The following is a 26,671-nucleotide window of genomic DNA, read 5'->3' as shown; positions in this document are numbered from 1 at the left end:
AAATTTTATTGAATTCGCATTAAAAATTTTTTATTTCTTCAACTCGGTTCCCCAAGATTAAAAATCCTGAGTGCCCCACTGGTACCCAATACCCCAATGTTTTTTATACATTACGTTAATAAATTATTTTAAAGACATTTTAAAATGGATTTATTAATGTAATGTATAAAATTGCGAAATTTTAAGTGAAATCTCGTTGCGGCTCAGTAATAAATTGTTTTCGAACCAACAATAGTCAGCTACAACAGTTTGAGTAGCAATAATATAAAAACAGCGCTTCTCAAATAGAGGGTCGCGATTCCAGGTGGGTCACCAATTCTTATACATATATAATCAATATACAGCTTTTCACGAACATTAATGATTCAAATTGATGTACACACACTCAGCAATAGTATATAAATCAAAAANATTTGTAACAATAATTTTTATTTATTTTATTAGTCTGTATACATTTATATATATATTTCGCTCGTTATTTTATTTTATTTGTATTTAAATTTTTGTTCTATTTTATTTATATTCGAATGTTCTTAGCCTGACGATGGCCAACTGATTTGGCTGAAAACGTTAGCTTTACATTAAATTTTTTTTTCAGCAAATTAAGGTGTTGTGTTTTTTTGATTCATTAATGATTCTTGAAAAATGTAGGCAACACTTGATCGATCATTAATCACAATCAACTACAAAAGAAAAAAAAATAAGGATTAGTTGATTTGTATGTGTTTATTGGAAATGTTAGTTTAATATATAAAGTATTTTTAAAAAATTGTAAGAAAAAGGAAATATATTACAAAATCTTTAAAATTGATTTCTATATAAGAAAGTTTATCATTTTTCGTAATTTGTAGCTAAAATTTTGCAAGTTTAAAGCTCTTAAAGACTCGAAAAAACTCTAAATTCCCTCAAAAATTTTAAAACAAGTTTATTAATCTTATTATTAATTATTAAAGAAAGTATAGGCTAAAACAAAACAATGTTTTTAAAGATTAATAATTGGAATCATCAACAAAAAAAAAGCGGACAAATGTCGAACACATCGGAAAAACTCGGCAACATCCCGAAAAGTTAATTGTCCGTGCAAAAGCGCGGAAGGTTGAGAGTTCCGATAATAATAATAATAATAATAATAATAATAATAAAAGAAAGGGGGGAAACCGCAGCAGAGAAATTCGTGTTCATGTTAGGATGGATTAGAACTATGCTAGGAAAAAATTTTGTTTAGGATATATTTCAGAAGCATTTTATTTTTATTTTTTATTTAATGAAATAAAAATTAATTATGTATTTTTGTGATTTAATGAAAATTTAATTAGTAAATATTATCTATTGTAGTTGCGCATAATCTATAAATATTGCACCATGTGTTGCGCTGCCGGCCTTCCCACAAGGCCTTGTTTCGTATGGTGAAGCTGAACATGATTTTTCTGATCATTTAAGTTCGTTTACGTTATTTTTAATTATCTTATGAATTGCTAGAATTATGTTTAATGCAGTTTGTATATGACTTTACAGGTACGAATAATGTCTTCAGTAATAAACACTAAATGATGATAAAAATGTTATAGAACTATAGTTTTTTTTATCATTTAAATGAAATCTTTAAATCCTTTTAGCATTTAACCAATTAGTCATGAAATACGATGATTCATGCAAGTGAAAAATCGTTTGCTGTACCGCAGAGAGAATTTCTTCCTTCGTATACACGTGATGGGTCTGTGTCAGGTATTTCGGTACAATGAAAATAGAAAACAAAAATCTTGCTGCATAGCTACAGTATATATAGCATTATATATTGCTATAATACTACAAATATTTACACCAGAATTCAAAATTTTCAAATTAAAAACTAATTATTTTTATTCATATAGATTTACTAGATCAGTGATTGGCCATTTAAAGTGAAGATTTTGCTTAAGATTATTTTGTAAAATTAATTTGCATGTATGCTTAAAATATATTGCTTTATGGAAAGGGTAATGCAGTCTAAAAGTATGTGTCTGAAAATTAAGCATGATCTTATGAATGAAGAAAAATCCATTAAATAAAAAACCATATATAGTCGTTTACAGGTACAAAATGTCTGAAAATCATTCTTGTTCGTTCGTCAACATGATTTTGGTCATGATTTGATATTAACTTAAAATTCCAATGAATGACCATGGTAGTTAGATATTTACAGATTGAATCATACTACATTAAAATTTACTGGTAATTTTTTCTGAATGCTTCATACAAGTACATTTTTTTAATACTATTTAGACATTATTATTGAATAAGCTTAGATAAGATTTAGTACAATGTGATTTGTTAACAAATTTGAATTTATTTATTGAATAGTAGTATGCTATTTATTAAAATACAAAGTCAAATTTTTCTTTTATGGATACAGCTAATTAAACATGTTTGAAAACTTATTTGCAGTAATTTTGTCTTTATTTTAATATGTACAAGATGTGAAGCATTAAAACTGACATAATCATTGATTTAAAAAATTAGCATTAAAATTGTATTAAAATTTATCTATTCTTGATATTTTTGCTTAATAGTTGCAAAATAATATATTATTGGTTGAAAGATTAAATAATTCTAATGTTTTTTAATTCATATAAAACAACTGAATGTTTTCATGCATGAGATAAATTATTACAAAAAGTTATTAGTGGAAAAGTAATACATCAAAAATCAAACTAATACTATTAGAAAGTACAACCTACAGTTTATTTTTCCTTCTTTACAAAGTTGATTATCTGTATCATTTGCTAACTTGTGTATATCTAGAGTAATTGACTGCTTTATCAACTGCCTTATTGACAATTATCAATAAGGCAGTTGATAAAGAAGTCAGTTACTCTAGATATTGGAATTATTGTTAATGTCAGTTATATTCAATTTAGTCAATTAATAGTTATATGAAGACAAATATTGTGTTGTTGTTAACATGATGGAATGCTATCAATAATTTACAATGAAATGGTAGCATTTTTGAATAGGCAATTTGTTTGAATGATAGTCAAAGGAGAGCAGTTTATATATCAAAACATAAATTAACACTGTGAAGGATCATTTATAGATAATGACTACCAAAATGTCACCCATGTATGACATAAATATTCACAATAACAATTAAGTATTCTGAAATAAAGAGTAAATATAATTAATCCATTATCTTTGCAGAACAGATGATATGAAGTTAACTTTGTGGTAAAATTCTTTGTTCTCTTAAGGTTCTTGTGTGCAAATCAAATAGCATACATACCAAATTTTTATAAGATATTGAAAAATTCTGAGTAGTAGTTTATAACAGTTGTTCTCAAAATATGATATGAGAGCTTGTGCCAGGTGGTATCTAGATTGACCTAGGCATTTTTCCAAAATGCAATTCAATGCTCAATAGCCAGAGATAAAATAATTTTTATTCATTGTATATCTCTTATGTTAGATTATCGGATAGACAAAATATTTTGGTGTACAATCTGTCATTATCTAAGGCAGGCATGGCCAACATACGGCCTGTCTAATGAATTTATGCTGCCCACGATTAATCTTTCAATATTAGCTACTCAAGTCCGAATAGCTCGATGAAAAATTCTGATGCCAAGAAAAAAAAATGTCAACAACTCACTGTGCATTTAGAGTTAACTCTCCATTACAAATCTCTTAAGTACAGTGTAGAATGTTGATAAAGCATGATAATGTGAATAATGTATCTATAATTTAGTCTCTACGGGGTGACACCACAATGAGATCTCGCACCACCTCAAAATCTTCCTAGGGCAGCCTCTGGTTTGGCCCGTGGAAAAAGTTTTCTTTCCAATTCGACCCGGGAGCAAAAACTGTTGGCCACCCCTGATCTAAGGTGATATTTACAGGCTAAGAAGTGGACAAGGGCATAGGTGGTCAGCAGTGATATGTGTCTGTGGATTGATAACTTTGAGAACCACTGCTTTACAATAATTTAGATTTGAGTCTTGTGCATTTCATACTCTTTAGAAGGAAAACAAGTACTGGTGTGTGTTCGTGCATGTGTCTGTGTCCATATGTTGAATACTTGTGTTGATCTAAAATATTTTGAATGTGCTCTCTTCCACATTTGAAAACTAGTTATTTCATAAGATTGTTTTGATAATTTATTTTTTAAATGAATTTCATTAATTAAATATTAATTTCAAATTTATCATTTAATTTGTAGAAAACTATGTATTCATATTTGAAATTTTAGCTGAATCATACATTTTCTTCAAACATCATTAATCAAACATACAATTATAGATCTTTAACTACTATAAAATATTGTGATTCTTAAAAATAATGAATGAATATACATATGTATTATTGATGAATTGCTTTTACAATATGAAACTAAGAGCACTAAGTTTTGGCTCTATAGAGTGGGGGTGGCCAACAAGTCGATCGCAATTGACCGGTCGATCACAAAGCCAATTTTGGTCGATCGCTCGCAATGTGTTGAATTAATGTGTTACACTCGAAACCGAATGTAACACGCAAATGCAAAAGTAGTGATATTGGACCACCGCGTCCTCCCTCAGATGCGGTTTTGTCGGTTCATGTGCTATTCATTTGCATACGGTTGTAAAAGATGAATAAGAAATGTAGACAAAGGATCGTAAAACCAAAAAACAAAAAGGTGGGAAGAGGGACAGAGAGACTGGTTGGGACACGGTAGAAAGAGGAAGGGTGAAGTGGTGGTCCCCGAAAGTGACAATGTTGAGTTTCAATTTTTCTTCTGTTTACAATGTAAGTACCTTTTCTTCATGTTTTAAATTAAATTGTGGCTTTTCTTACCTATCTAAACATAGTATTTCACACCACCCATCGCCACTTAGACTATTCTTACGACGACAAGTCGATCGCGACATTTTTAAGATAAAAAGTAGATCTTATGTACACAAAAGTTGGCCACCCCTGCTATAGAGGACTTATCACATACTTTTGATGATGTCGGAGTAATCACACAGAAGTACTTAGACACTGGTTTATTATGACTATACATTTTGGTATACATATTTGTATGGAAAACATAATATCGCGATTGAGAAAAATCCTGAACGAAATCATCTACACATCAGCAACAAAATAGAATGTTCCTTTTATGTATGTATAAAAATATAATTTTGTACTATTTTAATCATAAACCCAAATGTTTGTAATGAAAAAAACCACTTGTATTTTTGTAGATGCCTGTATACCGACCAAATTGTAACAAATTTGGCTGAAGAGGGACAGACAACCTGACCAAAATGCATACCATAGTCATAAACCAGTGTCTACTTACTTCTGTGTGATTACTCTGATGTCAATAGTGTGTGATAAGTCCTCCATAGAGTATTTAGACATTATTATTGAATAAGCTTAGATAAGATTTAGTACAATGTGATTTGTTAACAAATTTGAATTTATTTATTGAATAGTAGTATGCTATTTATTAAAATACAAAGTCAAATTTTTCTTTTATGGATACAGCTNATAGATACGTTCCAATTTATTAGGAATCCGATTTCTTACAAGTCGTTCCAATCACAGCCCGACACGTGTCAAGTTTACGGACTATGGCTGATTGAAAGGTTTTCTTCCATAAAATTAATCGATTCTACACTAATCCGACTCAACATTTCCAAAATACGTATATTTTTTCGTAGTTTTATAGGAATCGTAATTATAGGGACTAATTATAGGGGGGGTCAACTGTAGTCCCTTGTGAGGGCTCATAAGATTACATGCCATATGGTATCTATATTTTCTGTATTGCCCATGTTATATTAAGGGATGGTGAATTATACTTAACATTTAACATAAAAATCAAAGACAGGAAAGTGGATAGTACCTAACTAATAAAACCAACTTATTTGTTACTGGTTTGCCCAACGCTTTGGAGAAAAGGAAGTGCAGCAGTGGACAATCCTTTGAAGATGGACTTCAGCAATTTGGAAGAAAACATTTGGAAAATGAAACTGGCTGTAAACTACAGGAGTGTATGCCAGTAAGGTGGCATACACTCATGGCTCATGGGAGGACTTTCATGAGAAACCAGCCCCTGTGTGGGAAAGAAACATGTTGAGAAAATAGGGGCAACTGAATGGTGAGGGATAGTACCCAACATATTTAGGATGGATGGCTCTTTTAGAAGCTTTCCCGCATCTGATTTCAGGTCCTTGGAGCCAGTGGTACACTCAAGATTTAATCTTGGGGAGCTAAATTAAATGGATAAAAATTCCCACCTGTGTGACAGCTAATTCATAAGTAATATAGAAATAGAACACAACAATATAAAAAAAAAATGAATTTTAACTGGGAAAATGTTTTTGGAAAATTTACTAGTGTTTCTTTTTCTTTTATTTTGTGGTACCAGGGCCCCTTATCTCATCCCCTGCATGCACCACTGCTCAGCAGTAGGCTAACATCTTAATTGCCTTGGCCATCCATATTTTATTTACATAACATTTTAAGAAATAAATAAAAGAATATAAACAATTATAAATAAATAATTTCTTGAGTTTTCTTTTTAAAAAATAATTAGAATTAAGTTTAATTTTAATTAGATAATTATTTCTAAACAAACTATATATATTAAATTAACTGAAATGAAATACTATATTCAAAGTTTTAGGTTTCACTAATTTATTTTTTTCATTTACAATTGTTTCAAGTTATAAACTACTCTTTTTGATTTTAATTTCTTTTTAATGTAGATAATAATTTTTTTATATTTATTTCATAGCTTCAAATATATATTAAAGTTCTTTATCTATCTTGTTTCTGTTTGGAATTTAGATGATGCATTATTAAATAAAATAATAATTTAATTATAAAAATTAATGAAATATAAGAAATTATTGAGACAGTATGGAAGTTTGTTGCCATGTGGAGTTAATGTTGCAAATAAATATGTATCATAAAAAAGAATATATCATATGTTTCATAACATTAAATGTTTTTATCAAGTCCATCTTACATAAATCATAACAGCAAGATTATTGTTATGAAATTTTATTTATCTTTATGTACTATACACTCCATAGTTTCTAGTTATCTTCTGATAATGAAATATTAGACTCGAGTTGACAAACTATACTTTGACAAAGATTTGGAAATTTTTCTATCATAGAATTTTACAAAATTTTTTGAAAAGAATTTATATTCTAAGAAGTGTGGACAATTTTAATTTGATTTGTTGTTATAAAGTGAAAAAAGTATTGCCAACACATTTTGAATCCTACAGTCCTTTAGAAAAGTTTCAAAATTTCAGTTAAGCTATTCCATACATTGATAACTTAAAGGAGCATATCAAGAATATATTCTTGTAGTAGAAATTATTTTTCTATAGTTTTTTAATGTAAAAATAAATTTTTGTAGTTAAGATTAATGTAATATATTTAATTTTATAATTTAATTAACTATTTTACAGTATATTTTTCACTAATAAATAATTTAATAATACTAAAAATAGAGATGAATGCATTAAATATGTATTTTCTTTTTCCAATTTAATCTGGTTATAATAATAGATTAAAGAAATAATTAAATATGTCTAAAAATACACAATTTTTTAAGCCAGCATTTAAAAATGCCCGTAATGAAAATTTGACATTATTTAAATTGAAATAATTATGACCGCAGATAATTTCTTTTAATAAGAGTGATAACAGTTTCCAATGTCCTTTATTCAGATATTATCAAAAACGTCATGTATAGACGTCTAATGACGTCACTACCAATGGCCAACATCAAAGAACCAATCGGATGTGACAACTAATGAATACTTAAAGCAGTTTCTTCTGGCGTAGGTTCGTGCTTTCTTACTTATGATCGGCAGGTAGCATTACGGAAAAGATGTCGCTCCTTACATTTGTTTTAAGGTATGTTTGCCCTATTTTTAAAAATAAAATTCACATAAATTTTCGCATAAATGTTTTTTTTTTTCTATAAATATTAATATACGAAATGTATTATTAGTTAAGAGAAATTCGTAAATTAATTATTAAATAAATTTATTTTATTTATTTAAATTGATCTTTCAGTTTTAAAAAATATATTTGGCATCTTTTACTTTTATACATTCGAAAAAAAGAAGTTTGCGAAGGTGTGTCAAGTGGTTCTACACTAATCCGACTCAACATTTCCAAAATACGTATATTTTTTCGTAGTTTTATAGGAATCGTAATTATAGGGACTAATTATAGGGGGGGTCGACTGTAGTCCCTTGTGAGGGCTCATAAGATTACATGCCATATGGTATCTATATTTTCTGTATTGCCCATGTTATATTAAGGGATGGTGAATTATACTTAACATTTAACATAAAAATCAAAGACAGGAAAGTGGATAGTACCTAACTAATAAAACCAACTTATTTGTTACTGGTTTGCCCAACGCTTTGGAGAAAAGGAAGTGCAGCAGTGGACAATCCTTTGAAGATGGACTTCAGCAATTTGGAAGAAAACATTTGGAAAATGAAACTGGCTGTAAACTACAGGAGTGTATGCCAGTAAGGTGGCATACACTCATGGCTCATGGGAGGACTTTCATGAGAAACCAGCCCCTGTGTGGGAAAGAAACATGTTGAGAAAATAGGGGCAACTGAATGGTGAGGGATAGTACCCAACATATTTAGGATGGATGGCTCTTTTAGAAGCTTTCCCGCATCTGATTTCAGGTCCTTGGAGCCAGTGGTACACTCAAGATTTAATCTTGGGGAGCTAAATTAAATGGATAAAAATTCCCACCTGTGTGACAGCTAATTCATAAGTAATATAGAAATAGAACACAACAATATAAAAAAAAAATGAATTTTAACTGGGAAAATGTTTTTGGAAAATTTACTAGTGTTTCTTTTTCTTTTATTTTGTGGTACCAGGGCCCCTTATCTCATCCCCTGCATGCACCACTGCTCAGCAGTAGGCTAACATCTTAATTGCCTTGGCCATCCATATTTTATTTACATAACATTTTAAGAAATAAATAAAAGAATATAAACAATTATAAATAAATAATTTCTTGAGTTTTCTTTTTAAAAAATAATTAGAATTAAGTTTAATTTTAATTAGATAATTATTTCTAAACAAACTATATATATTAAATTAACTGAAATGAAATACTATATTCAAAGTTTTAGGTTTCACTAATTTATTTTTTTCATTTACAATTGTTTCAAGTTATAAACTACTCTTTTTGATTTTAATTTCTTTTTAATGTAGATAATAATTTTTTTATATTTATTTCATAGCTTCAAATATATATTAAAGTTCTTTATCTATCTTGTTTCTGTTTGGAATTTAGATGATGCATTATTAAATAAAATAATAATTTAATTATAAAAATTAATGAAATATAAGAAATTATTGAGACAGTATGGAAGTTTGTTGCCATGTGGAGTTAATGTTGCAAATAAATATGTATCATAAAAAAGAATATATCATATGTTTCATAACATTAAATGTTTTTATCAAGTCCATCTTACATAAATCATAACAGCAAGATTATTGTTATGAAATTTTATTTATCTTTATGTACTATACACTCCATAGTTTCTAGTTATCTTCTGATAATGAAATATTAGACTCGAGTTGACAAACTATACTTTGACAAAGATTTGGAAATTTTTCTATCATAGAATTTTACAAAATTTTTTGAAAAGAATTTATATTCTAAGAAGTGTGGACAATTTTAATTTGATTTGTTGTTATAAAGTGAAAAAAGTATTGCCAACACATTTTGAATCCTACAGTCCTTTAGAAAAGTTTCAAAATTTCAGTTAAGCTATTCCATACATTGATAACTTAAAGGAGCATATCAAGAATATATTCTTGTAGTAGAAATTATTTTTCTATAGTTTTTTAATGTAAAAATAAATTTTTGTAGTTAAGATTAATGTAATATATTTAATTTTATAATTTAATTAACTATTTTACAGTATATTTTTCACTAATAAATAATTTAATAATACTAAAAATAGAGATGAATGCATTAAATATGTATTTTCTTTTTCCAATTTAATCTGGTTATAATAATAGATTAAAGAAATAATTAAATATGTCTAAAAATACACAATTTTTTAAGCCAGCATTTAAAAATGCCCGTAATGAAAATTTGACATTATTTAAATTGAAATAATTATGACCGCAGATAATTTCTTTTAATAAGAGTGATAACAGTTTCCAATGTCCTTTATTCAGATATTATCAAAAACGTCATGTATAGACGTCTAATGACGTCACTACCAATGGCCAACATCAAAGAACCAATCGGATGTGACAACTAATGAATACTTAAAGCAGTTTCTTCTGGCGTAGGTTCGTGCTTTCTTACTTATGATCGGCAGGTAGCATTACGGAAAAGATGTCGCTCCTTACATTTGTTTTAAGGTATGTTTGCCCTATTTTTAAAAATAAAATTCACATAAATTTTCGCATAAATGTTTTTTTTTTTCTATAAATATTAATATACGAAATGTATTATTAGTTAAGAGAAATTCGTAAATTAATTATTAAATAAATTTATTTTATTTATTTAAATTGATCTTTCAGTTTTAAAAAATATATTTGGCATCTTTTACTTTTATACATTCGAAAAAAAGAAGTTTGCGAAGGTGTGTCAAGTTGTTAACCAATCAGGACGTACATCATGGCCAAGCGTGTACGTGCCTTTGTTCGCGCAAACAGGAATGTCGTCGTGTCCTTTGCAGGCATTCCACGCATGGGTTCTGGATCGGAACCATCAGTTTTTCACTTTCTACTTTGATTGATGAAATAAAACTGATATGAAATTAGCATTCTAATACATTTTTATAAGCGTTTCATTCTATATTCGGTCGCAATATCTCGATTAGAGTCCGCATATGTAGTCAGACACGTGTTTAGTTTTGATTTATCTTTTAATCGAGGTCACCCGGTAATGGAAATTAACGTTGAGTAAACACGTTGTTTATGATCGGCTATGGTGTTTATAAATTATATATTTAAAAAAATTTTGTAATACGATCCGCAAAAGTAATAGACAAAATTATCATGGTTATTAAGAGACGATGCGCTGATCTCAAATTCCATGTTTTGAAATAATTTAAGCTTTGACCTATTTTATTTGACCCCAGGGTTTAGACTTTGTCTTCTTCGACTTTGTTTCTTAGAAAAATTCTTTTTGCTTATATGATAATTTTTATCATTCGGATGACGTTATCGCAGTTTAATGACGTCATACATCCGAAAACATTTAAGTTTCTTTTGAAATTGGATTAATTTTAAAGGCATTAATTGTGTTAATTTTATGTAATATTAATTCCTAGAATAATACATTTGTTTTAAAGTTATAAAGCGCATAGTCATATCAATCATACAGTAGGCTGTTTAAAAAAATAACAATGAATAATCGATTATTTCAATTTAATTATAAAAATTAATGAAATATAAGAAATTATTGAGACAGTATGGAAGTTTGTTGCCATGTGGAGTTAATGTTGCAAATAAATATGTATCATAAAAAAGAATATATCATATGTTTCATAACATTAAATGTTTTTATCAAGTCCATCTTACATAAATCATAACAGCAAGATTATTGTTATGAAATTTTATTTATCTTTATGTACTATACACTCCATAGTTTCTAGTTATCTTCTGATAATGAAATATTAGACTCGAGTTGACAAACTATACTTTGACAAAGATTTGGAAATTTTTCTATCATAGAATTTTACAAAATTTTTTGAAAAGAATTTATATTCTAAGAAGTGTGGACAATTTTAATTTGATTTGTTGTTATAAAGTGAAAAAAGTATTGCCAACACATTTTGAATCCTACAGTCCTTTAGAAAAGTTTCAAAATTTCAGTTAAGCTATTCCATACATTGATAACTTAAAGGAGCATATCAAGAATATATTCTTGTAGTAGAAATTATTTTTCTATAGTTTTTTAATGTAAAAATAAATTTTTGNATTGGATTAATTTTAAAGGCATTAATTGTGTTAATTTTATGTAATATTAATTCCTAGAATAATACATTTGTTTTAAAGTTATAAAGCGCATAGTCATATCAATCATACAGTAGGCTGTTTAAAAAAATAACAATGAATAATCGATTATTTCAATTTAATTTTAAAAATTTACTAAACATGAATTTTTCTTGTTTTTTTGTGAATTTAAAATTAATTTAAGGAGCAAGTTTTTTAAATTTATTCATTAAATTAATTTTAAATCCCAGTTTTTTTAATTAGTAATTGATGATGAAGGATGATTTAAGTCACTTTAAAATGGGTCAAGGTAGTTAAGAAAAAGTTTAAGTAAAAAATTTCTATAGTCTTTAAGGTAAAAAGGAATACATATCTGGTTTTAATAGTCTGATCAGAGGGTTAAACTTGTTAGATCAGTGATCTCTGTAGAATATAGTCTTGACCTACTTTAGATACTTTCTCAAATTCATCTTTTACTTTTTATTCTCTGAGAATGTATTGAAAATTTATAGAAGTATATAATTAGAAATTGAAAGTGATTTAAAATACTGTACAGATTTATTTGTATCGCTTTTATTAATTACCTACTTAATAATTAAAATTGTAATTTTATTAGGGTGAAAATAACTTTTCTACATGAAATAATTTTTTTATGTGTATGTATATATGTTTATACATTTGTAATGGTGCTTATTTTGGCAACTCATTATTTTGACAACTCTAAAGAAGTCATAATGTTGTTATAAGGTTTTAACTCAATTTTTCCAATATTTCAAATTTAATCAAGAAAGCTTTGTATACTTTTGAACAATCATTTCAGTAAATTCTATGTTTATTATGAGTAAGTAAATGTGAAGTTTATAATTCCTACACAATTGGTCTTTCAAAAGATTTATTTAATCTACAATAATGTATCTTGATAATAATGATAAGTATAGTTTGATATGTAAAAGAATATTTTTTATTAATGACAAAATTGCATTTCAAAATAATAAAGTAAAATGTAATAATTTCATAACTAATAAGTGTAAAAATCAAATTGTGTATAATATAATATCATCATATATCTCTTGATTGAACAATTACTATATTTTAAGAAAGAATCTAATATAATACTCTGTAATTAGTTAAGAAGTATTTTTTCTGCATTTTAACTTCAGATTGATGGATATTATATGTATTAATAATCTATTTTGATTACAGAGTGACCTAAAGAATGACACAAATAAGTCTACTAAAATGAATTTCAAATAACTTTCTTTTAAATTGAGATGCAAATATATTAAATCCAGGAACATTAAAATATATATTATTAAAAAGTTGAGATAATGCTGTTCTTTTAGAAAATATTTTTGGTGGATTCATTAGTTTGATCATGATAAACAATATTATTTTTAAATTTCTGTATTTAATCAAACTTTATATATTTAATGTTTCTACTATATTTTTAAAAATGGTAGAAGCATTATATATGTAATCAAACAACTTTACTATACCTGATATGATTTAAAGCTATCCATCTACTAAAGCCGAATATTATCGGGCTATTATAGCTGTTTCTAGCCCAATAATATTCGGCTTTGGTAGATGGATAGCATTATATATATGAAGTTATTCTATTACAAATAAAAATGTTTGATTTATCACTTTTGGTTGATTTATTTTGCAGTAGTGTATTTTTTAAGCATCATCAAAATATAAAAAATAAAATTTTATTATTATAAAACATACTACTGTAAAAAAATATGAAATATCGTAATTTATATAAATTTTCTGTCATTTCAATGAAACTCAAGGAAGAAAAGGCAGTATGTCTGGAAGATATTTATACCTCCTCACAATCAAGATTATAGTTTATAAGAAAAATAAAAAGTGACAATTTTTGTTTACAATCATATAATCTTATCTACAGCAGTTATCCAACTTGAATTTTTGTTTAGTACTGATACAGAAAGTTCATCCATCATAAAATTTAATCATAAAAAAACAGTTCTATAATAAATTATATGGATATCCTATAATCTGTATAATGAAATTAAAAATAAAGAAGTATTTTTTATGTTGTAAACCTTGTAATAGTTGTAATTTTATCCATATTTGTCATTGATTGAAAATGAAAGTCAGACGAGTTGCAAAGGTAATTTTGTTTATATTGAGACAAGTTTAGGCAATTGCTTTTATATTAAATGGTTCATTCTCTCTTAGTACTTAGTTCTCTCTCTCTTTATTATTTTTGTTTTTTGTTTTTATTTTTTTTTACTGTTTGAAAAATAAATGTCTCATTATTATTTTAACAATCTATTTAAATTGCAATGATGCTGACAAGTGAGAATGAGAATATGAATATAAATGAAAATAAGAGAAATTTTTAACTTTGACATTAATGAGCTAGAATCTTTAGTCATGTCAGAATATGAATATTATATCTTATAACACATGTCTACTAATTTCTGGGATTGAATTTCTAAACAACTTTTTTTTTGAGTTTTTGAAAGAAATGATTTAACTTAGTATCAATCTTCAAAATACACTCCTCTGAGAGCTATACAAGTTTTGTATGCTTTAGTAATTTACATATACTCTTATGAAGGGATCTTTTTGGAATGCTGTTTAGTTCCCTCCATACAGCCTCTTGATTTCTGAAATTGTCTCCTGTTCAAAGCAAATTTAGGTGGCTTCTATTTAAATCAGCAATTTTTCCAATTTTAAAGGAGTTTATCCCTAAGCAAGTCAAATTTTACTAAACTTAGTGTCTGAAATGAATTATTTAGAATGTAGTTCTAATGATAATCTGTATGGATAAGCTCTATAGTAATATGAACATTTATCATTATTATTGTAGTATTTAATTACAGAGCACGTTTTTCTTCCTATAACTTATTTAAAAAATTAAATTTTTGAATTGTTGAAAATTGTCTGACAGTCTTCTCTAATTATTTTAATTTATGGGAAATTTTAGAAGTATATGTACCAAGTTGGGAGCACTGAAAAGAACTGAATGACATTTTATCACATCACAGTAAACTTATATAAAAATTATTGAATTTATTTCCGAATATTTCTGCTATAATCATAAATATATATATGTTTATAAAGTATATGAAAAATGGACATAGTATTAAAATAAATAATATATATATAAATACACACATTTTAATACTATATCTGTTACTATATATTTGGCAAAAATAGCATAATTTTCAAAAGTAATTGCCACTGTTCCTGAAAAGAAAAATATTCAACCAATGTGTTCTATTAGCACTCAACCTGCAAAGTGTAGTGGTAAAACACTACACCTGTTTTGTTGATCAAATCTGGCCGTTTCTGTTTGATGATATTACTCAATTTGTTTATTCGATGGCAGTACACTTACAAGAGATCAAATGCTCAAGATGACTCCAAGTACTATGGAGTGACAAAATAATGAAAAATGGCATAAATTGGAAAACCAAAGCATTGGATAGAGAAAAATGGAAGAGATTACAGGAACCTTCATCCAGTAGTGGATTTATAGTGTGTAAATCATCATTATCTATTGGATTGTTTGGAAAGTAAGTTCAGTTTTTTCCATGGAAAAAACACAATATTTTAATAATAAATAAATATTTTATTGAATTATATATCAACCATTTTCGTCAAATACCTGTTGTTATCGTTTCTGGTAGTAACATGATTTCACATTTATAAAAGTTTTGATCATTGCTTACAAAAACTGATCCAAGTGATTTTTGACATTGTCATTTCAAGTAAATGTCTTACAGTTAAAAAAATTTGCATAGACTGGAACAAGTAATAATCTGAGTGTGCTCAATCTGGCAAATATGGTTGGTGTGTGATAGCATGTCCCATCTAAGTTATAACAGTTTCTGACAAGTTACCAAACTTGTGTGAAATTTGATATTATCATGGTAAAACACTACACCTGTTTTGTTGATCAAATCTGGCTGTCTTTTCTGTTTGATGATATTACTCAATTTGTTTACTCGATGGCAGTACACTTTCGAATCAATTGTTAAATTGTCTGGTAAAAGCTCCAAAAAAAAATTCCTTAAAATCCCACCAAAGAGAGCACCTCTCTTTAAGAACATATGGAACCCATATATCAAGCTTTGAAATGAAACCAATTTGTTTCAAGTAATCATAAACGGTTCAATTTGACAAATTTAATCTCTTAGTGATTTCACGTGTTGTTATTCGGCAGTTTGCTTCAATCAGTACCTTTATTTTGTTTTCATTGGCTTCAACTGGCCATCCAGAACGTGGTGCATCTTCAATATTGAAATTGCCAGAATGAAATTTTGTAAACCAGTTTTGGCACTGTCTTTCTCTCAACACATCTTCTCCATACACGTCACATAATTTTTTTCTCTCTTGAACAGCATTCTTACCTATTCGGTAATAAAAGAGCAAAATATTCCGAAAATGCTGCTTCCAATCTTCCGTATTTGATGGGACACAAAAAATAAACAATTGCACAAAATCAAACAAAATTTTTTACAAATAAACCTTAAAATGCTAGCTGTCAAAATATATAATGATAATACGGTTTAGAATGAAAATGGCGGGAAAAATATGACTCAGCCATCTAGTGGTAAAAAGAAAACGAACGTACTTTCCGAACAACCTAATATTATAATTTAATTCATAGTTTCAAAGTACTGTTTTGCACCCTGCAAGTTTCATATCAAAAGTTGAAAATTGAAGAAAAAAATTTAATAGTAAAATAAAAAAATGTTATTTGACAGATTTGAAGTCAAATCTCAAATTGAAAACAATTAAGTAACATTTGATTTTGTACTTAAATAGTCAAAAAAGTTATAATGTAAAAGTACTCAATTTAAAGTAGAGATAGATGGAACTCCATAAGAAGTATGGAAAGGAAGTTGTGATAGTATGGAGTGTAAGGACTCATATAATATAAAATATCTTAGAGTAATATAGAAAATCAAATTATTTATCTTGAATAATTACATTTTTTTATATTAGACTGAAAATTTTTGAAAAATTTATGAACCCATTTCTCAATGTCAAAATAAGGAATTATAAGGAATCATTAAAACCCCATTACCTGTCAATTAATTTACTGATGTTCATGAAAATTATTTATAGTACTTTGAAGGAATAATTAAATATTTATTTTAACTTGCAATTTAATTGATAGAGAAATATATAAATTATGTTATTTACAATAAAAGTTTAAGTTTGAATTGGTGTTATTGTAAATAAATACATTATTATTGTATAACAAGAAATTAATCTATAAAATATTTTAAAATTGTTTTGATGTTTTTAGTAAAATATAAATTTTAATTTTAAAGTGATTTTTATGTAAAAAATGTTATTTTATTGAAATTATTCCAAATAATTGAAAATTAATTTTTTTGGTATAGATATAGGAAAGCTATTCCCAAAAGTGTACATCAAGCCTTATCTGCACACAATGCAATTTGGCATGGAATAAGAGCTTTTGGTGTTGTTCATGGTGACTTGAAAAGGTTGCACCCAAATGTAAGATCATATATAGAAGATAAAGCAAATCTCTGTCAACCAGATAATATTCATATATGTGATGGAAGTGATGCAGAAAATACTGCACTGCTCAATATGATGCAGAAGCAAGGTATAATTGTACCATTAACAAAATATGAAAACTGGTATGAAATACATTTAATTCTAATTTAAAATTATTTAAAGTGTTATTGATTTATACTGAAAATTTTTAAATTTTTAGTTGGTTAGCACGAACAGATCCTGCTGATGTTGCTAGAGTAGAAAGTTTGACATTCATATCTACCCCTAATAAAAGAGATACCATTCCAATTCCTAAAGAAGGAGTTAAAGGGATGCTTGGAAATTGGTTATCACTAAGTGATTTGGAGAAAGCTTTCAATGAAAGATTTCCACAGTGTATGAAAGGTAAAAACATTAAATTCTTATTATAACCTTGCCTTAGTTGATTTACACTTTTATTTAGTAAATTTACTTAGTTTATAGTTTTATATAATTAACTTTAAATTATTAATAGAAATAATAATTTAAATTTTAGAAAATAAAAAAATTTCCAAATAATTTTATTCCTTTTTTTATTTTCCATTTTGATTTTAGTTTTAAATATACATATAAATAATACAGCAAAACCCCAATTTATGAGCTTACCTTGTTCCAGAAAATTTCTCATAAATCAAAATCTTGTAAATATGTACAAGTTTATTAGTTCTCATGGTGAAAATTTATACTCCAATCCAGCCAAATTCATTTACCATATCTAAGTTCTTTAGATAATATTTAAGTGGTTCATTGTACCTATTTACTATCCACCAGTGATACAAGATAAAATTAAAAAAGTATTTATTTGTTCTTTTATATATACAAATAATCTATCATAATACATAATTGATAGACAAACTAGACCATCTTCCAATTGACTTTTAAACACAGATAACTTTCAGATTATCTGTACAAAATACAGTAGAGTCTCGAAAACTCGCCCTAATGTGGACCGAAGGGTGGCCGAGTTTGTGAAAATGCCGGGTTATTGGGAATGGGGGTTAAAAAAAATAAGTATGAGTGTTTCCTCAGAAAATACTGTACTGTACTTGTATGTATTGTTTACTTGAGAATACAACAGAGAATAAACTGCCCAATACCCTTAAACAAAGGAAAAGTATGTCTTTTATGAAGGCATAGAGCCTTTACTACATGAAAATGAAAATTAATGAATACACTGTGTACAGTAATTTACCTGATAAGACAGACCTCAGAAAAATACTTTGAGGCATAAAGCTGTCTATAATGAAAATTAATTAACTAAGGATTTTTTTTGCCCTGCCAGGGTGTGGCCAAGTTATCTGAACTGCCGGGCTATCGAGTGCCGAGTTTTCGAGACTCTACTGTATTTTGTACAGATAATCTGAAGGTTATCTGTGTTTAAAAGTCAATTGGAAGATGGTCTAGTTTGTCTATCAATTTTAACTTGCAATTGTAAACTCTCGAAGCAACTTTTTCTTTGTTTAAAGTCACCAGAAGGGTCTGTAGAAAACTTGAAAAATATTTTGTGCATTGAAGACATATTTACCCACTGTTGTAATTTTCCTAAAATCCATCTCCATCAAATTCTTGTATGTTGAACACTAAATTGATGTCACACTGTAATATTGATACACACATTTCCTTTTTATAAGTTTGAAAATGGGAAAGTTTAAAAACTGACAATAGCTTTCTTTATTTAATTATTGATATGATACTGTAATGAATTAGTAAATTTTGTACATATTCATAACTCAAGATTGTTATATATTAAGTAATATTTTATTTCATTAAAAAAGTAATCTGCATTTTTAAATAAAAATAACATTTTAATTTCTTAAAGCATAATAAAACTTTAGAAAATTTTTTTCAAAAACTGTTGAAAAGTCTAGTCTATATTCATCTGATTAGTTATGTAAGTTTATAGTTATCAAAAACTGAATCTGCTTTATCAAATTATTCTCAGAAGCTAATTTTATTTTAACAGCAATGGGTATTGATTGGGATAATTATAGCTTATCTATAAGTCCTTCACATGTCTTCCTAATTGATATTACATGATTTATGCTGAAACTTTTCAAATTGAATCTGAGAGTAATTCATTCCAAATTAATCTAAAATATTTGAGAGAAGAGTGAATATTTTAAAAATTTTTGAAATAAATATCAAAATCTTACTACAAAGTACCCTATAAAATTAATGTCAGTGCCTAATAGTATTAAAAAAATAATTCCATCTTTGGTAATATGGTAATATTAGCATAAATTGATATCATTACCAGTATAAAAATAACAATCTCCATATTTCTGTAGAAAGTATCTGTAAGGTGTTAAATATTTTTTGAAACACAATTGTGAAAAAAGAAAAGGAAACAAATTCAAATTAAAGTATCAAATTAAAGTATTTTTAAGTATAAATAATTTTCTTTGGTGACTCTCAATATTATGAATTAAAGGTCTTACATTATTCAAGTTTAGAAACTTTTTTCAGTAGAACATTTTCTTTTATAATGACTGAAATTCATTTAAAGCTTACGTATATTTATAACATTTCTACAGCATTTCTTGCCAGTGTAGCCAGTGTGGGTTATATTTTTCTCTTAACTAAATTACTAAATTAAAAAGTGTTTTTGGATTTTATTATTTCATTTCACTATAGTCTCTATTCACATTGACATGCAATCTCTAGTATTACAATATTGATTTTTGACTAACTTTGCAACAACTGCATATATATGTACAGTACAGTACAGTACATATGCTTATGTATGTATGTGTGTGTATGTAAATATGTGTGTATTAAGAGAAAACTAATTAAAATTTCTGTAGACATGTGTTATAAAAAAAGACAAAGTAAATTAAATTTATATAATTTCAAATTAATATATTTTTATATTCGAGTTGAATGTGGTATAAAAATGATTATTTTCAATTTGAATATAAGAAATTTTTATTTTTTTTCAATGATAATGATTTACTAATGGATAATTGGCCAACAATAATAATAATAATAATGAGAAACAACTTCATCAACTCCTACAAATCACACACTCATACACCAAGGACATACAAATGGAGTTTGGCCTAGACAAATGCAAAAAACTTCACATAGAAAAAGGAATCCTGAAGAAAGAAGATTTTGCACTTGGAAATGGAAACGTTATTGAATCCATGGAAGAGGGCGAGTTCTACAAGTACTTAGGATTTCAACAGGCCAAACTAACAGAACATACACAAATAAAGCAACGATTAATTAAAGAATACCAAAGTAGGTTAAACGCTATACTTAGAACACAGTTAAATGCAAAACACACAGTTAAAGCAATAAACACATATGTCATCCCAGTACTCACATACTCTTTTGGAGTTATACATTGGACTCACACAGATCTCGAGCAACTCCAAAGGAAAACAAGAACAACACTTACTAAGCATAAACAACATCATCCTAAATCCGCCACAGAAAGATTAACCCTTCCACGTAAAGAAGGCGGACGTGGCCTGATTGACATAGTTAACCTTCACTACAAACAAATACAGTCACTGCGAGAGTTTTTCTACAAGAAACAAGAAACATCACAGTTACATAAAGCAGTAACTCTAGCAGACTCAAATAACACACCATTAAACTTACACTCACAACATACAGACATGACACAACATATAAAAAGCATAGACAACATTAAGCAATCATGGGCTCAAAAGGCTCTCCATGGCAGGCATCCTTACGACCTGGCCCAGGATTTTGTTGACAAAACTGCGTCAAACAGCTGGTTAGATCGGGGATGCCTCTTTGGGGAGACGGAAGGATTCATGATTGCCATACAGGATCAGGTCATAAATACTAAAAACTACAGAAAACACATACTCAAAGATACAACACTCACAAATGACACATGCAGAAAATGTCACATCATGCCAGAAACTATACAACACATCACTTCTGGTTGCAAGCTCTTGGCACAGACAGATTACTTACATAGACACAATCAAGTAGCAAATATAATACACCAAGAGCTTGCAAAGAAACACAAATTGGCAGACATCCACGAACCATACTACAAGTATATTCCACAGACAGTATTGGAAAATAACACGCACAAAATGTATTACGACAGAGCCATAATCACAGATAAAACAATTTACCACAACAGACCAGACATCACACTCATTGACAAACACAATAAAATCACATACATTATAGACATAGCCATTCCAAACACTCACAATGTACAAAACACATGCACTGAAAAAATTAGCAAGTACACAGAACTCGCCCAGGAAATAAGGCATCTGTGGAGGATGGATAGGGTGCTTATTGTACCTGTTGTTCTCTCCTGTACAGGTGTGATACCACACACACTACACAAAAGCCTGGGAACATTACAATTGAATAGAAATACATACATCACACTACAGAAGGCCACTATATTGAATACATGCCACATTGTTAGGAAATTCCTGAATACAGACACTGACACACTTATTTAATTTGTTTTGGTTGCTATGCCTTGACTCTGGTCCGGCATAGTACACAGCCACCGGTTTAAACCGAGTATTACCCACTAAACTCAACACAATAATAATAATAATAATGAATAATTAAGGTTAATGATTAGATTTTAATAGTGTGATTGAATTTAAATAAATTTGAGATTTTTCACAAAATATGGTCATATGCAGTATAAGTATAATTATTTAAGTTGTAGCTTAAAACTTAAAATGAATATCCAACAATAACAATACAAATAGTATTGTTTTTTCATATTGATGATAAATAAATTTTTTATTTTATATTTTCAACATAAAAGTTTTAATGATTTTTAATAAATCAAAATTAGAAAGAATAGAATAGAAAGAAAAAGGAATAAAATAAAGCTTACAATATACTTAATTCTAGGATACATTTATTATTTAATATTGATAAATAATTTTGAATATTTCAATTAATTTAGGAAGAACAATGTATGTTATTCCATTCAGCATGGGACCAATTGGATCTCCACTTTCTAAAATTGGTATTCAGCTTACTGATTCACCTTATGTTGTTGCTTGTATGCGAATAATGACTCGAATGGGAGAACAAGTATTAGAATATATAGATGATGGTTTCATTAAGTGCCTGCATTCTATTGGACAGCCACTTCCAATGAAAGGTTTGTATGTTTAAATTGAATGAGGTTTTTTAATTTGTAAATGTAAATTATGTAATTGGTTCAAAATTTTAATATGAAATATATTAAAATAACTTTTTGTTTTGGGAGTTTATGCTATCAGAAATTACATAATGTGAACATATCGATAATTCAACCCTAAAATATTATTGTTTTAGTTTAGAAAAGCTAGAAATAATTGACACAAAAGTGTAACATATCAGTTAAAATGTAAAAGATAAAAACTTTGTTTGCCAGAAGTTAAAATTTATAATATATTTTTTGTAATATTTTACATTGAAGTTACATTTAAACAGTTCAGCTAAATAATAATGGAGATAAAAATAACAGGAATCACCTACAGATTTTAAAAATTTAATATTGATTTAATCAGTGTCATTCTTGTTGTAAACTGTTGTAGAAATTGTGTTGCTCTATTAAAATTAATATTGACAATTTCTACTAAAAATACTGACATGCATAAAGATTCAGAATTGTAGTATTTAATTTAATTGATTCAATGCAACGTTTGTATAAACTTATTACGTTATATCAACTTATTATGTAGATTTCATTAATATTTGAATAGCTAAGCTTGTTTATATTATTGAATTAATTTTATAAATGAATTTCTTAAAAAACTGTGGTAATTATAAAGAATGTTTTGAAATAATACCTTATCCAAAAATAAAAAAAATTATAAAAAACATTTATTGATATAATAGTGTTTACTTTTACTGTTTGTGAGATAGCAAGAGAGATTTTTATTTATAGTTATATTTAGTTATTTATAACATTTCCATTTTGTTTAGTTATTTTGAGTTGTTTTGGGGATTGAGTTATGTTAAACCTCAACTATTATCTCAACATTTCCCAGCTAGTATTTTATATGCGTAATCTCATACTAACATTTGTATAATGAATAGAATTGTATCCCACTAATTTAGGGTTTAAAAAATGATTCAAATATAGATATAAATATATTAGTAGTAGAAATATTAAATAATATTGTGCTGTATTTTTGTAACCAGATATTAGTAGAAACAATAGTTAGGAAATTTTTTAAAGCAGAAACCACTTCTTAATACTATTAATTTTTCCTAATCATTTCTATTAAATTTTTTTCTAATATATATTAGAAAAAAATTTAATAGAAATGATTAGGAAAAATTAATAGTATTAAGAAGTGGTTTCTGCTTTAAAAAATTTCCTAACTATTGTTTCTACTAATATCTGGTTACAAAAATACAGCACAATATTATTTAATATTTCTACTACTAATATATTTATATCTATATTTGAATCATTTTTTAAACCCTAAATTAGTGGGATANATGTTTCTGTAAAATTGTCTTTACTATTGTTTAAGTAATAATAAAATAAAACTTGATTTTTGAAGTACTTGTATAGTTTTTATTTTTGAGAAAATGTTCTGATATATTTTAAAACAACAATTTAATGCATTTTGTTTAATTAATATTATTGAACTAAATTTTGACAATTGGTATCATTCAGTCATTTCTAGAAATAAATTCAAGTGGAAATTGACACTTTAATTAACATAAATTTTAGTGTTGAAATAATCAAAAAAATTATTTGAAGAAAATGTAAATATGAGATACGATCTTTCACTTATTTCATGTATCATAATATAGCTGTAACTAAAAAGCAAAATGAAGTCAAGTTAAATTATTGAATATTTTATATAAAATACAGAAAATTTATTACAAATTATAAAATATGCATTTAGTTATATCAATCTTCAAAGTATGGTTACAATAAACATATAATGTACCATCGTAAACATACTGGACCATTGTATAGAAATGTCAATCTATCCAAATGTCATATAGAATAATCCATAAGCTTTCTCACAAACTTACAATTTATAAATAAATTATAGTAGGTATTAACAATTTCATTTTGCAGACACATTGAAATTATTCTTATACATTGATTCTACAATCTCTATTTTCTGAATAGATTAAGAAATTGCATATTATTCAGAAAATATTTCCATAATTTAATAGTCTATTTCAAATACTTGAAATATAAAAATTAAAGTACTGTAAGTATTAGAAGTGAAATCAGTGATTTTAGTTCTATTTCTGGCCTAATATTGTATGGATGTTATACAGTATATCAAAAGTTATAATTACACTGTTAATTAAGTTTGATCGTTTAAATTATCAACAAAAGAAAATGTTAAATTAGTCCAGTATATATCAAATTATCTTTGACTGATTTAAATATTACTACTATATATTTAAACAATTATAAATCTGTAACGGTTTGTTCTGATGTATAGTAAGATTTTTCTAAATATAACATTATTTTATAGTGTAAATATCTAAAAATATAAATTAATGTACATTTATGATATCTGGCAAATAAATACAAGATACAACTAATTTATTATTTATTGATTGATGATTTTAATCCTTTACTATATGTATATTATTGATTAAACAAAATTTATTGTAATAAATGATTTAATGTATTTTTAATGTAGTTCCACCTGTTAATAATTGGCCATGTAATCCTGCCAAGACAATCATTGCTCACATTCCAGATAATAATGAAATATGTTCATTTGGCAGTGGTTATGGAGGAAATTCTCTTTTGGGAAAGAAATGTTTTGCATTAAGAATAGGATCAATTCTAGCTAAAAGAGAAGGATGGTTGGCAGAACATATGTTGGTTTGTATATTTTTAAAAATAATTTTTCAAAATAATGTTAAAATACATTTTTATATAGACTAAAATCTAAAATAGTTATTTAAAAGCCAAACTCAGTTCTATATATTTCAGAAAATTTTTTTTATCAACTAAGTTGAATGTAAACAATTGTTAGTTTAAATGTTTGTTTTGGAAATATAAAACTTTAATAATCTGGAGTTAATTTACACAAATTAAATTCTGTTTTGTGAAATAAGTATTAAAGTAGTAACATAATCTTTCTAATTATTTTGAGTTATATAAATGTTAGAGAATTTATATTATTTGATGTATTTGAATCATATACCTCAATAACAATACAAAATGCAATTTAAGTTTATTTTTAAATTTTTATAAACAACAACAATCCAAAATAAATACAATATTTATAAGTTTATAAAAGACTTCAAATAAATTTGTTTATATATACTGGTATTATTTTATATGTATTTATATAGTATATTATTATTCTCCACTCTTTCTTTGAACACTAAGAGGACCTTTTTTCTATGTTTATCATGGGTTTGGCTAGACTCACAATGTGGCAGCTGGATGATTAAGGACAGGGCTTGACATCTGGGACAAATCTCTGAAAAATGAGATTCCTGATCTAAACTTGAACCCAGGTCCTCCAGATAACATGCTGATGCCTTTTCTACCTTGCCATCCAGCCATTATATTTTTATATCTTTGATTTATTTCTTCTGTAATAGTTTAATCTTATATTATGAGAGTGCAGTCCTTTTTAAATGATTAGAAAGAACAATTTAATAATGATTGTTTTTGTGTTTAAAATTATTTTAAAAATAAAACTTTTTATTTTGGTTTAATTAAAAATCAAAAATTTGAAACTATTATTTTAATTATATTTTTTTTCCTAATTACATTTAATTTATATATCAAAACAAATTTTAATTATCATCTTTCCATAATTTTACAGATTTTAGGTATAACAAATCCTAGAGGAGAAAAAAAGTATATTGTTGCTGCTTTTCCTAGTGCTTGTGGTAAAACTAATTTAGCAATGATGAATCCATCTTTACCTGGTTATAAAGTGGAATGTGTTGGTGATGACATTTGCTGGATGAGATTTGATGAGAATGGTCAACTGAGAGCTATTAATCCAGAGTATGGGTTTTTTGGTGTTGCACCAGGTAAAAATTTAGATATTTTTATATTGCTTGTTTATAAATATTTAGATAAAATATTAGATTTTGAAAACAAAACTGAAGAAACGAATTTTTTTAAAAGATTTTCTTATTTTATTAATTGATTATTTATTATTTAATTTTTTATAATTTTTTAAAAATAA

At 26.9% G+C, this 26,671-nt stretch overlaps 1 protein-coding gene across 5 annotated transcripts in view; it reads left to right on the top strand.

Annotated features, from left to right (window-relative positions):
• The first annotated feature begins 254 nt into the window (after positions 1-254).
• The window catches only part of LOC111623411 (phosphoenolpyruvate carboxykinase, cytosolic [GTP]-like), a 35,933-nt gene continuing 9,516 nt past the window's right edge, over positions 255-26,671 (top strand). Inside the window, exons 1-7 of one of the 5 annotated variants that reach the window (XM_023365983.1) lie at positions 255-304; positions 7,689-7,877; positions 17,354-17,617; positions 17,695-17,879; positions 22,444-22,644; positions 25,154-25,341; positions 26,300-26,513. In XM_023365983.1, coding sequence (XP_023221751.1) covers positions 7,852-7,877; positions 17,354-17,617; positions 17,695-17,879; positions 22,444-22,644; positions 25,154-25,341; positions 26,300-26,513 — 1,078 coding nt within the window. In that variant the 5' untranslated portion in view covers positions 255-304; positions 7,689-7,851. Of the gene's footprint in view, positions 305-1,335; positions 1,516-7,688; positions 7,878-10,174; positions 10,383-15,162; positions 15,515-17,353; positions 17,618-17,694; positions 17,880-22,443; positions 22,645-25,153; positions 25,342-26,299; positions 26,514-26,671 lie in introns of those variants that run through there. The other 4 variants (XM_023365981.1, XM_023365980.1, XM_023365979.1 and 1 more) reach the window with 4 other exon arrangements.

The sequence above is a fragment of the Centruroides sculpturatus genome, unplaced genomic scaffold (assembly GCF_000671375.1).
Source record: "Centruroides sculpturatus isolate CEXI.00-Female unplaced genomic scaffold, Cexi_2.0 scaffold314, whole genome shotgun sequence".
Classification (NCBI taxonomy): Eukaryota; Metazoa; Arthropoda; class Arachnida; order Scorpiones; family Buthidae; genus Centruroides; species Centruroides sculpturatus.
The sequence above is the reverse complement of the archived record's forward strand: the minus strand, read 5'-3'. Positions and strand labels throughout refer to the sequence as shown.